Source organism: Salvia hispanica, chromosome 4 (genome assembly GCF_023119035.1).
Source record: "Salvia hispanica cultivar TCC Black 2014 chromosome 4, UniMelb_Shisp_WGS_1.0, whole genome shotgun sequence".
NCBI classification, from domain to species: domain Eukaryota; kingdom Viridiplantae; phylum Streptophyta; class Magnoliopsida; order Lamiales; family Lamiaceae; genus Salvia; species Salvia hispanica.
Window position 1 is genome coordinate 43590217 of NC_062968.1, and position 16143 is coordinate 43606359.

The window sequence follows — 16143 nt, forward strand, 5'->3', positions numbered from 1 at the left end:
CAACCCCGACTAACCCCGTAGAACTTATGTTCTCAAAGCGATTTCGATTAGTTACAAAGGGGTGTTGAATTGCTGAAGTTTGATTGCTTGTTTCGTTATTTGTTCGCGTTAAATTTGTGAGAGTCCAAGATGACAGCAAGTGGTGTTTGAAAGCATAAGTTGGATGCTAAAATGTATGCGTGCATTGCTGTGTGTAAAGTGCGAATTTGGAAGGCATTATACCTCGGTGAATTGAACTTGGTGGTGCTAGGACTTGGGGGAACAACTATGGTGATTTTTGTCAAAAGAAATTGTTGTTGTTTGATTTCTACAAGTAGTATGAAATTGAAATATGAATTGATGAAAGGATTACCACGTTTGGCTAGCTGGTTCTTCAACCTTCATGTTTATGCCGTGAATTTTATGAGAATAAATCCATCAAATCCGTCACTAAATTTTGTTGTATTATTTAGCATCTTAATTTGGTCAAAATTGGGAATAAAAACATTGACCGTTAAAATTTGACGGAATAGTTAACTTTGGACCAATTGTGATCCGAGTTGAAATGTTTGGGACCGAAAAATTCAAAAAATAATGTTTAGGACCAAAATCGTAAAATGGACATATGTTCAGGACCAGTTTTGGTCTTTACTCTTAAATGAAACTATAAATGATACGTTCACATATTCTAACAAAAAAAAACTGCATGATATATGGTAAGTATAATGTACTAATATCACTTGGGCAAGTCGTATCAAAGTTGAATATAACACCCATAAATGTACTCACTAATATACAGACCAAAAATGGAAGAGAGAAAGGGAAGGGGGGGGGGGGGGAAGAAAAGGAGAGGATGATGCTCAATGAACTAAGAACTAGAACTCATCAATTTACATATCATCATAAAAGAATATATTGGGAATTCGAGTAAAAAGCCTGCATCTATACTCTTCAAGGTTGAGTCCTCCATAGTCAATACAGTATATTTCCCACTATTCCAGTGTGTCGAAAAGAAGAAGAAGAAGAAGAAGAAGAAGAAGAAGAAGAAGAAGAACAGCTAACCATATTTCATGGAAGCGGCCACCATGCTAGTGGCAATCAACATAGCGTTATCTTCTCTTCTACGCTTTACTGTGGCCGTGCGATAAGTGCTAAGGAGACAACCTACAGTGAAATTCATTCATATTAGAATCACAGTGTATTGGAAGGAGAGCACGCAATTGTGATACGTCAAAACAGACATGGAACATTATTATGATCCCTCCCAGCTTATCAGATAATAATTCAAGATCTTTATTTCAAAGGTTGTGTGAAATTGACAATATTTTGTCAACGCCGTTTGGACTGGTTAAGAGCCATACATAAAATGTTGTTAATGCACATCAAACGCTTCATATTTAATGTTGCAATTAATAAAAGATAGTATAATATAATACTATAGGTTTTGCCAACATACCAATGGACTAGATTTTCATTTGGGAAGAAGAGGTTGTCTTTCATCAGGTCCAACATGGTGAGTAGCCTGGAGAAAGCATGCAGAACTATGAGGAAAAACATGCTTCAGAAGAAAAAATCAAATGTGTAATTGACATATATGCTAATATTCTACCTCTTCATTAGCTCCTGCAGCCATATTTATGAAGGATGAATCCCTTGACCTGAAGTATGGAGATTATCCAGTTGTCAATTAATGTTGGGAGGGGAGGAACATGCTATTATCGTAGAAATGATGTGAGAATTACTAGTTAAATAAAAGTTGAACAAAAATAACGAAAAACTAGCCAAAAGTAAAGATTCAGTGAATTCTGAGATATCTTGGAGATATGATGATTGGCTAATGGCTAATGCTTGCAGAATTGGTTGAGTTTAAGGATTAATTATCAAATACTGTAAAGAAAATGATAAAGTATCCATTAAATTAAAATCTAGTTGGCATGGTCCACTCCCCCATCATTAATGTACTACTACTAGTTTGAGGGTGTATTGGCATGAAAGAAGATGTGTGAACTGAGCCATAACTACTCAAAAGGCTGTTCTGCCATTAATAATTCAAAACAGACCCAACAACATATAGTACATAATAATATGGAGCCTTCAACTACTGCATGAAGTAAAGAGCCGTCACTGGAAAAATAGAAAGATTTTATGTTCGAAGCATGTGAGCATTCTAGAACAGAATGAATACCTATGTTTATCTTGTACATCAGTTCTTTCTACCATCCCATTTTGTTCTTCATCTTTGGGTTTTGCAAAAGGTGAAAAGAACTGAAACCAGAATATATTACTATAAGCCTCGATATTTTATGCAATATACATGAGAAAAAAGTTACTTTAGTTCAGTTTTGTACCTGATGCATTGAAATGAAAACAACTGAAATCCCTAACAAAAAGTTTATGGTCAAAGTATGACCAAACAAAGCAGCAGATGCTATGCCTGTAAATATTGTTGCAACAGTCGATGAATACTTCTTCAAGATCGTGTCTGGGAACATGAAAATACACATATGTAAGCATGTAGCACAAGAAGTTAAGTACTAAGCAATCCTATTGGACTGCACAGATGAGAAGTAGATAACATGAGATTGGTAAAGCCAATGTGTTACTATCCCGTGCAAAGGAGATAATCTGTAAAAGTAGCTACTAAAAAATTCTCTCACCAGCATATTTGAAGAAAAAGGAGGATAGAATTCCTTGTGCAGCATTGTTACATATCAAAAACATAGTAGCTTTTGAATGTCCTTCAAATATATTGAAATTGTCGGGACCTGAAACATTTATTGCAATATATTTTATATACAAAAACAGTAAAAACAAATCCCCTTCTGAGCTACGAATGGCATGCTGACAGTCAGATACAGGCAAAGCCTAAAATCTGATTATCTCCCAATACACTACAAAATGAGCCTTATCCAAACTGTTAATGCTAATCTGCAGGCTGGAGAAGCACAATTAAGCACTGATACCTTTAAAAACAACGGTTCCGAGGATTCCAAGAAAGTTGAAGATAGCTCCGTATCCATACAAAAATAAGTTCTGCAAATTCCAGTAGAGAAAAAAGTAACGAACTAAGAACACATATATACTATCGACCAGGTTATCAACTAAGTTAAATCTCAAGTGTATCATGAAAACCAAATTAGTTTCAATTATAATACTCAACGAACAAATAAATTTTAGGATCACTGTCACAAACATGAAAAATCAGAGGAGAACATTCTAATAAATTAATAATCATAATCTGCTTTCACAACTGTATAGTCTTGGGGCTACAACTGAGGCAGTAAAAATCAGCATTTGCCACTTCAATAATACAACTCTATTTGCCACAATGATATGATGTGAACATTAAATGACTGGAATGTGGCTTCATGCATGACAAAACATCATAATACACGTACAGTTGAACCAAAAATAGACTATAAATGATATGGAACACTTTTTCAACATTTGATTATGTTAAACCACCTGAAGATATATGCTCGTGTCATATTGGCTTTTGAGGGCATATTCATTGAAGACAGAGGCCATAGAAGGAACTGTTACCTGCATTCAAAAAACCGAAGTCATTTATGCCTGCAAAGAACAAATCAATGAAAATTTTGGAAAGGCAAGATGAAAAAGAAGAAGGTTGTTCTGTACACCCATGCAACTCACAGATACTATCATTGTCAAGATGCCCTGAATAACTTACAAATATCAGTGTGCACACATATGCAGCAGTTGTAATGGGGAGATCCAAAGTAGTGGTACCCTCTGGCATGGATTTTAGTTGATTTATACTAATCCCAATCAGCAGCAAAGCAAGAGCCTCCCACTGGGACATAACAACAAAATTTTCCAAATGTTTAAAAACTAGATTGCACTGGTAGCTTATCTTGCAACAAACTCATTAAATTCTTGTATAATGAAACAGAAAATTTCAGAATACACAATAGCATGTGTATGATCTTATCCAGTCATTAAAAGAAACTAACCTGAATTATTGAAAATCGGCGTTTCATGATGAACTTGAGAAGTACAGCAATTACCAAAACCTAAGAAGAGAGAGATGATCATGAGACAAAAAGTAAAACAAAGGCAAACATCAGCTCTCTATGGTTTTCCTCCTATCTCAAGATGGTATTCGACCATCTTTATTATTCTCAGATCATGTTAGAACACCAATAAGACAAGGGATTAACAAACTAATTAATCAGATAAAAGAAAAGATGAATATTGCCAAGCAAGCATTCCCAGCGCACCTTTAAATTGCTCAACATTTTTACTGTCGCGGGGTTGAAATATAGCTGAGATAAGAGTAAGGAAACATGAAGAGTTGTTAGTTACTTTAAGAGTAGAAAGAAGTTGCAGCCACTATCTCCTATAAAAGAATCAGTTAGTATTTAGAAAAGGTCCTAAGGAGCATATGCAGTGAAGTACCCCCAAATAAGGACTTCAAAATATTATAATTTCATAAGTGTATCAAAAAGCTTTCTGTAAACACTTAAGATTCTGCCTATCATCTAAAGAGGCGTTCGGTTTCCATAATTACTTGTGATTAAAGGTCATGACTAATCATATCTATTGTTTGGGTTGCGTTTTTCTCAAAAGCTCGGCCCGTGACAATGTATCTTGGCCCACCTCCATAATGCCAAGATAAGATTGTAACTCACGATTAACCATCTCACCTTCACTTCTATGACTAATTTAATCCTAGACAAATCCTATTATGGCTCATCCCATATTGTATCTCATCATTACATTCTCTAACAAACCGAACGTCACCTAAATATAGAAGCAGAAATTATGTAATATGAGTAATCATGTTGTCTAAGACATTGATATATAATTATGCTACACTACCGTCTAGGAGAGAACTAAGAAGAGCAACATATGAAAAGTACATAACATGAGATTTTTCATATGGATGGTACAAGTATTGATGGAACATGGAAAGCATAATGGATAGTGCATACAATATATAAAGAAAAATTATACATATATGTGTGTGTGTGCTGATGTAGACAGATAAATGTAACTATTTATATGTGTGTGTTTGTTGCATGACACATGTCAATCATATTTATGTGAACACAGGCATCCCTCAAGCTTTCCTTGTTAAAGCAGTTGAAGAATATTTTTGTTTGATATGATCTTACATCATACCATAGTATAAGGGTTTTAAAACAAACTAACTTTCTAGTTCTTGCACACATTCGTATAGGATCTGAAACCTACATTTAGATGTGCTTAACACTTTAACGATAGAATTCTATCAGGAAGATAGACTTAATGTACAGAATACATGACATGCAGACATACTCAAGAGTTAAGAATTACATTTGACACCTCAATGTAACCACATCAAATCGCATAAGCAGTAATGAAGAGAAATGTTTTATATCACTAACGTGTAATTTCAGAAATGTAGGTGTAAACCGGGACTCCTAATAAAACTTAATATACCTGCATAGTAAACTTCAGGTAGTTATTTATAGCATAAAGTAGGGCTGGAACTGCGAGAAGTTTATTGTTGCGAGCAGCCTGCAAATATCATCAGAAGCAGGGGAGTAATTCATAAGAATATCATCAGAGAGGATTTTGCGCAGCTGAGGGTGGAATAACTTTTCTGAAGGATGCAAATATACACCCTCATACCATGATTCATGTAAGAAAGAAAAAGTATGCTTGTCTTGTAGTTGTAACCTAAGGATTTAAGAACATATCCCAGGGCCAAAATCATGGTGAGCAACACGATAGCAATCACACGTTCTGATAATATATCACAAAAGTCACTGGACCTTACTACTTTAAGAACATCACCAGGCAGCTGTATATTAAACTATTTTAAAAATAAAACAGAAATTAAGTTTGGCTGCAACCTGGCCTGAGTAGTTGCTTCAAGATTTGCTCTTACCACAAAACCAAAGTATAATACTTACAATATTACTACTAGTTACTCGCATGTTTTAGCTTATAGGAAATAGGAACCATGATGAAGCTGGATAGTAATAATGCTTATTGCCAATCACTCAAGTACTGGTCCAATTAATAAATTTTTAATTATGATGAAATGGCCGCCGAGAAAGCTTCCTATCAGGAATTGTGAGCTTCTGGATTGTTAAACTGACCTGAAGGACATGTGTGGACTGTGGATCACATATAATATACATAGCAAGGGAACAAGTTGCCAATCATTACAGGTCTTATATGCGAGAAATAGAATATTCCTCTTAGCAAATGGAAGGGAATCACTTGGCAACTTGTGGAAACTCTATATGACATGCTGGATACAAAACTAACATAACAATTAACAAACATAATTCTTTCTGGTAATATGAACTCTAAATGGTGAATTGAAATGCCATTGGATACCAACTTCTTAAATTCCAAGAGAAAAGTGCACCTGCATAAATGTTGAAAGTGAGAGAAGCGGCTTTTCACCAACTTTCTGCCGCCTAGCCTGCATGGAAAGATCCACACAGTAAATATCATGAGGCATGGATTTGGTTTGGATGTTCAATGGTGTATAAACAAAGTAGTTGCTTTAGCCCTTAATGATCATAGGTTCCGTTCGGTTGGCATGACTAATTATCAATCCATCTAGGATTAAGTTGTGAGATTATTTTAGTTGGAGTGGCTATGAGTAAATATCACATGATTATCCATCTAGGATTAAGTTGTGAGATTCAATCCATCTAGGATTAAGTTATGAGATTCAATCTCATGAACCAAACAGAATACATATTTAATCATGAGATATAATCTTGCAAACCGAACAGCCCCATAATATATAAGGCTATAGCATTTTCCATTAAAGTTCCATTTTTCTATGTGCTAGTGCAATGCATACAAACACATGCATGCAGTCACAAAATTCAAAGATTGAAATGTTACATCTATATTGGCTCACTACACTTCGAATTAAATGTACATACAGCTATGGAGTTCCAAGAGCACCCAATTTTAAATCTTCAAAATTTGTTAAGGCCTGCAAGTACACAGAGCACTTTATCTAATTTGATTAGACGGCCTAATGTTTCTATCACATCTAGTTTCTCATCACTATATCTCTTTCTCCCTGATACATTTAAAATCAATTTTACCATAAGGAAACATCCGAGCACTCAGAAGTAAACAAACTATAGAGTCAAATCCATAATCTAAACAGTCTATAAATGTGCTACTTAATACTTATATTATGTAAGTATGTAACATCTCAAATATTTCTATATCTTTATTATAATACTCCCTCCGTCCCATAAAAATAGAGAATTTGGGAACGTCACGTGTTTTAATGTGAAATTGGTTAAATATGAGAGAGATAGAAAGAAAACGTGATTGAAATATTGCTAATGGAGAACGGGGCACATATCATTAGAAAGAAATACTTACTAAAAGCTGAAGTGGGTTATTTTGGGGGACGGCCTAAAATGGCAAAAGTGGACATTTTTCGGGGACGGAGGGAGTAGATTAACAATATTGTTTACTGAAAGTGCATGAGATTCTTCTTTTTTCATTTCTAAAATTGACATATAGATGTGAAAAAGATTACCTGGAACAAAAGCATTGTGATTGCAAAAAGAACTTTTGCAAGCTCTGTCAAAAAGTTGACACTAATCGGACTAAACTTGAAGCGGCCATCCACCTTTGACATATAAACCAAAATAGGCTGGAAAGAGGAAAATCAGACATTCAGAGCAGACATAGCAGCAACAGTAAGAAGTATATAGCAACTGGGAACAACTACAATATATGGGGATGTGTATTGCACATTTGCAAGTTACCAGACAAAAAAAGGAAAAAAGAGGGGGGGGGGGGGGGGGGACAAAGAAGAGAATCATACCTGGAAACCAACAAGTACACAATCACCGCCAACTAATAAGAAGTTAAGCGCACGCTGCTTTGATGATACCTTGCTCCTATGTCGGTCATAAGCTCGTGCAACAGCCTTACTGGATGGATTAGCTATTTTGGAATGACAGGCACTGCACTCTATCATCCCGTTCTTCATTAGCCAACCCCAAAGGCCAGCTATGAAAATTCAACCTGAATAACAAAACCAGAAACCCATCAATCATTTCCACAGATGCTACCTAACTACACAATCAAACAGCATATCAAACTCAGTATCCTCAGCCAAAAGAACATCACGATCTTACCACAAGCCGCTATTCAGATCAACGAACACATTAATGCAAAATAGCAAAACGTGATGAAACAGCGCTATAATTTCCCCACAACCAGATCTTATCACAGATAACAAATCTCCCAAATTCTAAATCGAGGACAGTAATTGAATTGCATTTATACACAATGTTGCGCGTTGGCTGGACAAATAAAAGTCAATTAGAATCCACCTTTTTTGGTGGATCAAACCAAACGGAAAGATAACATCAGTGATGCAGCCTATGCAGGCTCGATCAATCGAAATTGAGCTCCAGCTAATGAAATCAAGCACAATGAAACACGTACCTGTGACTACAGCTACAAGATGGTTCTGATTCGGGCGGAGATCAAAAGCGGCTTAGATCTGGCCGAGGCTCCGCTAACAGATCCAATTGCCGGATCAAAAACACCGCGGAAATGCGCACAAAAGTAAATTTGCGTTTGAATGTAGCAAAAGAGGCTTCAATTCAAAGGATTTCGGAGAGAGCCCCTTTGCGTCTGGATCTCAAGTTATGTTCAAACTATGCTGGCGATTGGGAGAAAAACTATTTATACATGGTAAACGGTTGCAGGTGGAAGGAAGTATAGCGGTCAAATATATATTACTACCTCTCCAATTACCGAACATAGAAATTAATAATTGTAGTACTAATGGAATTGGATCGCAAAATTGAATTGAAATTGTAATTAGAATTGGAGCTTTTAATTTTAAATTTAATATTAGGTAGTATTATATAAAATATTTGGATTTGTCAAATTTTATATGTGAATCTATATACTCCCTCTGTCTCCGATTAAGAGTCACACTTTGATCGGACACGTGTTTTAAGAAATATAAAGAAAAGTTAGTTGAAAAAGTTAGTGGAATGTGGGACCCATTTTTTTTATATTAGTTTTATAATAAAATGTGAGTGAAATGAGTTAGTGGAATGTGGGACCTACTTACTATTTATGGTAAAAATGAATTGTGACTCTTAATTGGGGACGAACCGAAATGGAAAAGTGTGACTCTTAATCGATGACAAAGAGAGTATAAATTAGATAATTGAATTTTTAAATAATTATAGTAAAGTAGGAGTATATATTTATGGCATATATTCATAGTATATATTTATGGCATATATTCATAGCACACACATACGCACACTTCATACACATTGCACACATCATACACACTATGCACGAAATACACATATATTGCACGGGTAGTGACAAAATGTAAACTCTACGTAATGTATAAACTTCAAACTCTTCAATACAGTACCAACACAGTTTCAACACAATGTCAACACAGTATATCAAGATTTTGATGTCAACACAATATCAACACAGTGTCAACACAACATCAACCGTTGACACTGTGTTGACATTTTTTGTTGCTATTATTTTGTCATCTGTTGAAATTTTTTAACGGTCTAGATCATAGTTGGAAGTTTGTACAATATTTATAGTTTATATTTAATTACAAAAATACATCTATATTGCACACACTATACACAAAATATACATACTATAAATATTGATTGTGTATGCAATTTGTACTATGTGTCTGTGCAAAGTGTGATGTGTGGGTGCACACAAATTCTTCAAATTCAATTTCATATACAAACTATATGATTTGAAAAGGAATTTGAATCAATTTTTTTAATTCAATTTCATAGAATTCAAATTTAAATTTTGTGTACTAAACAGACACTTATTCTTATTTAATACGACAAAAATGTAAAGTTTAGAATTTTTTTTAATCATAGATGCACTGAACTCGGCTTCGGCTGAATTCGACTTATCCTTAACGGATGGCGGGGTTTGAATCCGTGACCTCAAGGTGACCATAGCTCCGCTGCCAACTGCGCTACAACTCATTGCTACGGAATATATATTTTAATATATGACGTATTTAAATTTTCACAAATTTAATCTAGAATAATGAAATTGTAGTATAAACATATCTATTTGACCCAAGAAAGTTATGTTAAGTGAGAATAAAATAGGATAAAAATAATATTGTTTTTCACTAAAAGAGTAAATGACTAAAATTATAGTAGTACAACAAAAAATAAATAGTTAAGACTCAACTACAATGAATGGGGATAGTAAACTAGTACTTAATTTAACGTATTTTTCAAATCTAACTATGAAATATTTTCAAAAACTGAACTTTCACTTTTTGGATACTACGTTCTGTTCAAATCAGACCATCAGTATATAATATCATTTCAGGTTATGTTATTGATATACTAAATTTATGCTCTCTCAATTTTTTTAAAAATAGTAGTCTTTTTTATTAGTATTATTTTAGTCTATCCTATAAAAATTGTCTATTTTTTATTTTAAAAAAATCACCACGCATTTTACTGTCCAATTCAATAATAATATTTCAAAAAAAAAATTCTATTTCATAGTATTTTATTAATTTTAAATTAAAATTTGTATCAAGCCTCAAAATCTCTATTTTAAAGAAAGGTATATAGACATGGAGTATATTGTAAAATTGCTAAAAATGAGGTGGTTGAATTTGGTTGACAAGGCGGTAGTTTGAGTGTCAATTTTAGACTTAAAACCAAAACTATCTTGGTCAATTGAAAGCTTAAAATAAAAATATTTGTGCTTTGCTGTTGAAATTTTGTTTTATCTTGTTCCCTTATTTTTGCCAAATTTTATGATAAGTCGATAACTATGAGAGCCGTGTTTCAATATTTTCTGCAAGAAAGTGTGCAATTTTACTTTTATTATCTTTAATTGTTGTAAGGAAAATGAATTTTTAAAATTGACAGACACAAGTAAAATGAATTATTTTATTAAGATTTTTAAAATAAGAGGCATATATTTATAAAATCCATTTCCAAATAAGACACTTATTTAAAAGTGGACAACTCACAATCTTGCATATATATGAGATCAAAAATCCATTTGCTGGGATTAGAAGTTTCAAATTCCAATAAAATGATCGCTCTTAAAAATAAAAAATGAAAAGAAAACGATGAAGATTTTCATTCAACTTATATTGAAAGATGTAATTAACATTCCAAATTGGCCCACTATTAAGTGATAGAACAGGTTAAGTTTGACAGTCAAATCATAATCACGCCAGTGTGAACATTAATTAATTAATTTATATGAGTGTACACAATAAGGACAATAAGGAAGCCCTGGCGACCGCGGACTCCGCGGTGGCACCGCAACTCCCTATTGCGGTGAACGGATGAGCCGGGGGCAGGGAGGGGCGGACAGCCCACAGCCGAGTAGTCGGCATGGACTGGGCGGGGATAGTAGCCGCGCGGGGTTATTGTGCGACCCAGTGAGCCGCAGCGCCGCCGGATTTCATTTTTATTTTCTTTTTCATTTTCTTTTATTTTTTTATTTGAGTGAACTACAAAAATGGTCCCTGGACTATGGGTTTATCTCGCCCATAGTCCCTGGACTTTAAAAATATCGCCAGTAGTCCCTGGACTAAGGGTTTATCTCGAAATTGGTCATTTTGGCTTTTTTTGTACGAAAATACCCTTTGATATTATTTTGGGGGGTTTGGGCAATTTGGTCTTTTTACACTTTTAACATTTTAAATCTGATATTATTTTAGTTATGTCTAACTTTGATATTATTTCAAAATTATCATTCTTCTTCCATTTTGTTATCCTTCACTGAATTTGTTTTTTTTTATTTATTCCAATATTATATTTAATTTTATAAAATTAAATTTAATATTTAGATTTTTAAATATCAATAAATTTTTTTAATGAAAACTATTAATTCATGGACACTATAAATATTGATTAAAACTATTAATTTTTGTTATTTAATATAATATTCAATTGAATTGAAGAAGTACAGAAAAATAATATTAATCATGATGGAAAAATAAGAGTTATTCTATTTAGCCTCCGTTCGGTTGTTATAATTGCTTGTGATTAAATATTATGAAGTTGACTAAAAATTTGATCCTACTTAAAATTTTATATAGGAGTATTTTTGTTGAAATTTTCTAGTAAATTTTGATTGTTTTCAAATTAATAAACGAAAATCATATTAGTCTTACATTAGATGCATATTTATTTCAGAATAAATTGTGTTATATAATCTATTTATGATTAAAGCTACTATTAAATATTGATTAAAACTAAGGCGTTGTCATACCTTATTGATTACATAGTACTATACACTATCAAATATTGATTATAATTATTAATTTTCGCTATTTAATAATTTTTATAATTAAAAAAATTTATTGATATTTAAAAATTAAAATTTAAAATTTTGTAAAATTAAATCTAATATTGAAATAAAGAAACAAAGTGAAGGATGACAAAAGGGAAAAAGGATGATAAATTTGAAATAATATCAAAGTTAGTAAATAACTAATATAATATCAGATTTAAAATGTTAAAAGTGTAAAAAGATCAAATTGCCCAAACCCCCCAAAATAATATTAAAGGGTATTTTCGTACCAAAAAAAGCCAAAAGGACCAATTTCGAAATAAACCCTTAGTCCAGGGACTACTGGCGATATTTTTAAAGTCCAGGGACTATGAGCGAGATAAACCCATAGTCCAAGGACCATTTTTGTAGTTCACTCTTTTTATTTTTTCCCTATAAAGGGTTGAGAGAATGCAGAAAATTGCAGAGTGGTTTGAAGAAAAAATGAAAGTGGTATTTGGGTGCGTGAGAGAATATAAAAAAGGTGGAATTAAAATTGGACTTTGACATGAAAAAGGGAGCTGAGTTAATTCAATTAAAATTTTTATTCTAACTTAAAATATGCCAACAATTGATAAAATAATTTGATGCCTTGGTAGGGGTTGGTGCGGCAAAACTGCGCACTGTAGCGCACTTCACTGCACCAGAAGGTGGGTTGAAGAGTGGGTGGAACACGATTTGTTTTGATTTAAAAATTATATTATTAAAAATACATGTAGAATTCATTTTTAATTTTATTCTAAACAATTGATACATATCACTATACTCATCTAGAAAAAAAAATTGTTTCTATATTTTAACGAATCCCTACAGTGAAAATGACAATTCTAATGTCAAAGATGATGTTATTCGGTTGATTATGAAAAGTGGTCCATTGGTACGAAATATGGTTCCAACAGTAGGCGCTGCTGCATGACAGACACATATTCCACAACCTAGGAGATATGTGTATGAAGAACATAAACAAGCTGATGCACGTTGTCTAAGATTATTTTTCTAAAGAGCTCTGATGGGTCCAATTGTATTTAGGAGTCGATTCCACATGCACATAAAATCTTTAACAAAATCTCATCTAAGAAGTTTGGTCATGTATCAATACATTTAATTATTGAAATTTGAATTATGATTTTTTTTTGTAATTAATGTAATTTTTTATGAGAAAAAAGGATGTAATAAAAAAAATTAAATTGTGGTATGATTTGGGTTGAGATAGAGATAGTTTTTTGCTTTAAGAATAAGTAAGTATATATATGTATGTATGTATGGATATTGTATGTGCAGAAGTTCAATTCGTAATTATGCTTCTTATTTACCTTGTTTTGAATGCATAATGATGTGTAAATAGTTTATGAAATTTACTTATATAGAAAAAAGTCATGTGGCATTTTAATTGGCTTATTATGTAATAAAATGATTAATTAAATCGATACATAAGTTTTGGAGATATTTACAATAACATTATTTTAGTTAAAAAATTATTTATTAATTAAAAATTATTTATGAATCATAATTTGGAAGGTTAAAAAATTACAAAACGTATTTACTCATTAATTTAGAATAAACAATTTTGGACTCAAAAAGTCGTTCAAAATGATTGCCAAACACCCTCCAAACTTTTATAAATGTGGTTTGTATAATGAAGGTTTTGCTGAAATAGGAACATGAAATTGGCATTTGGAGCAGAGAGTGTTCCGACTTAGATAGCCGATGCACAATCCACGAGAATCCGGAGTTGGCCTTCGAGGAGCACGAGACCAGCCTCATATGTCGTGAATTGGGCGGGCGGGATGTCGGCTGCTGCTTTCCATCATAGCAACTTCAACTTAATTTTAGTGTTAAAATTGCATCCAATAGTATGCATAACCCAACTTATTTTGTCCTCTGCGTTTTGCTACCATATTACTAGTATGCATTTGCACTGTAGATACTACAAATATCTTCAGTGAATTGCAACGTCCATCAGTGATTGGTGAATCGGCGGATCCGTTTGCAACCCCTTTGGAAATATTACCAAGCCATTTCATGAAAAATGTGACCAATTAACCAACCAACAAACTACTCATTGTTACAAATAACATCTTTTTGTATTGAAACATATAAACGTTGACTAATCTGACTAACACTGTACTTGGTAAAATAAAACATACATCTAGTCTCAGTGTGCCAAGGAGAAAAGAGGCTCGACGTGTAAGGGTAGGGGGAACTTGTTCCCTGTCTTTGTTTCTATCTCATTGTATCTCATTATGTTCAGCAAGATTTGAAAATGATCGTCATTGCCTCGGTGTAGGTCCCGGATAGTCGTTTGCTCCATAGGCCTGAGGCTAATCAATTAAGAATCACATATGAATTAGATGAATTAATTTCAAGATATAAGGCTTTCCTATTATAACGGGTTGTTCAAATGGGTTCCCTGTCCTTCCATCATATGTTCAGCTTTTTCCTGGATATTCGGGTTCAAATATCCATGGATTAATCCATAATTGTTATGTATTTTCATATTTCTGGGGGTGGAATATGCACTTGTGATGAGATACATACTTGGATGAGGAACTTACGACTGTGGCATATTATGGAGAAGAAAATCAGAAGACATGTATTGGGTGTAGAGGCGTCGGAAAGACGAAGACCAAGGCTTCCTATTTATTATTATTATTATTATTATTATTATTATTATTATTATTATTATTATTATTATTATTATTATTATTATTATTATTATTATTTTAACTGTAGGTATAACTTCATTAGATGTATTTTAACTGTAGGTATAACTTCATTAGATGTATTAAATGGGCCTGTCTCCAAATTTATAATCATGGTTACTTTAATCGTGGGCTAACGCAATTAAGTTGATTGTGGGTTCAAACATTAGTCATTTTTGGATATTTTTAGTTATTTAATTCAATTTTAATGGAGTACTATTTTTTATTTAAATCCAGTCAATTAAGTTTAAGTTTAATTTTAATTTTAATTTTAATTTCAAGTTATAATTTAATTATTTTTCAAGGTCCTACTATATTGCAAAATGCAAACTACTCCTTCATTTGCATAGTAATGAAGTCATTATGCCATTTTGATATGTTTCATAGTAATGGAGTCGATTCCCTTTTTTAGTAAAAATTAACACATTTTTTCTCACTTACTTTACTCTCTTTTACTTTAATTCTTTCTTCATCTCTCTACCTTTTTTCTTTCCTACTTTATTGTTATTTTTCTTAACCCACTTAATACAATTTTTCTTAATTTCCGTACCGGAAAAAATGCTTCAACTACTATAAAGCGGAGGGAGTACTAGTACATCTTTCCTAACGTCAATAAAAAAATATCAATATAATGTTAACCGATTGATATAGTGTTGACATTTTATTTTGGCACCATTAACATCAAATCTTAAAATTTAATGGTCTAGATTTTAGTTTGTTGGAGTAATTTGCAGAAAAGACATAGCTTGCAATGTACTCCCTCCATCCATCATAAGAAGTCCCATTTATTGACATTTTTAAGAAATGTTTACAAAAGTGAGTGGAAAAAAGTTATGGAATAGAAGTCTCGCTTGTATATATTGGTTTTAAATGAAATGTGAGTGGAATGAATTATAAGAAGGTGGAACTCTATTACCATCTATAGTAAAAGTGAATGAGAACTCTTATGCGCAGACGAACTATATGGAAAAATGAGACTCTTATTTGTGGACGGAGAGAGTCAAATGCAGAAAACGTTGACTGCTTTTGCATAATCAACAGTGCTGCCGAACTTGTGAATCAAGTAATTTGCTTTATTTAATCTTCAAAGTATTGAACAATCATTATCTAAAAATCGAAG

At 32.9% G+C, this 16143-nt stretch overlaps 1 protein-coding gene across 1 annotated transcript; it reads right to left on the bottom strand.

Moving 5' to 3' along the window:
* Positions 1 to 833: 833 nt before the first annotated feature.
* LOC125224227 (CMP-sialic acid transporter 2-like) lies at positions 834 to 8682 on the bottom strand. Its single transcript, XM_048127591.1, has 16 exons — positions 8434 to 8682; positions 7805 to 8007; positions 7514 to 7630; positions 6365 to 6421; positions 5425 to 5502; positions 4221 to 4265; positions 3954 to 4013; positions 3671 to 3793; positions 3445 to 3522; positions 2943 to 3012; positions 2637 to 2744; positions 2328 to 2461; positions 2165 to 2244; positions 1589 to 1637; positions 1436 to 1501; positions 834 to 1143 (listed from the first exon to the last, which is right to left on the bottom strand). The coding sequence occupies exons 2-15, from the start codon at positions 7970 to 7972 to the stop codon at positions 1451 to 1453; spliced, it is 1218 nt and encodes a 405-aa protein (XP_047983548.1). The 5' UTR covers positions 7973 to 8007; positions 8434 to 8682; the 3' UTR covers positions 834 to 1143; positions 1436 to 1450.
* Between the last annotated feature and the right edge of the window lie 7461 nt (positions 8683 to 16143).

Coding starts and splice junctions, on each gene's coding strand:
- LOC125224227 (XM_048127591.1), bottom strand. CDS start 7,972: ATGAAGAACGGGATGATAGAGTGCAGTGCCTGTCATTCCAAAATAGCT. Junction 6,422..7,513: donor TCACAATGCTTTTGTTCCAG/GTAATCTTTTTC, acceptor CTTTCCATGCAG/GCTAGGCGGCAGAAAGTTGG. Junction 4,014..4,220: donor AAATGTTGAGCAATTTAAAG/GTGCGCTGGGAA, acceptor CTCTCTTCTTAG/GTTTTGGTAATTGCTGTACT.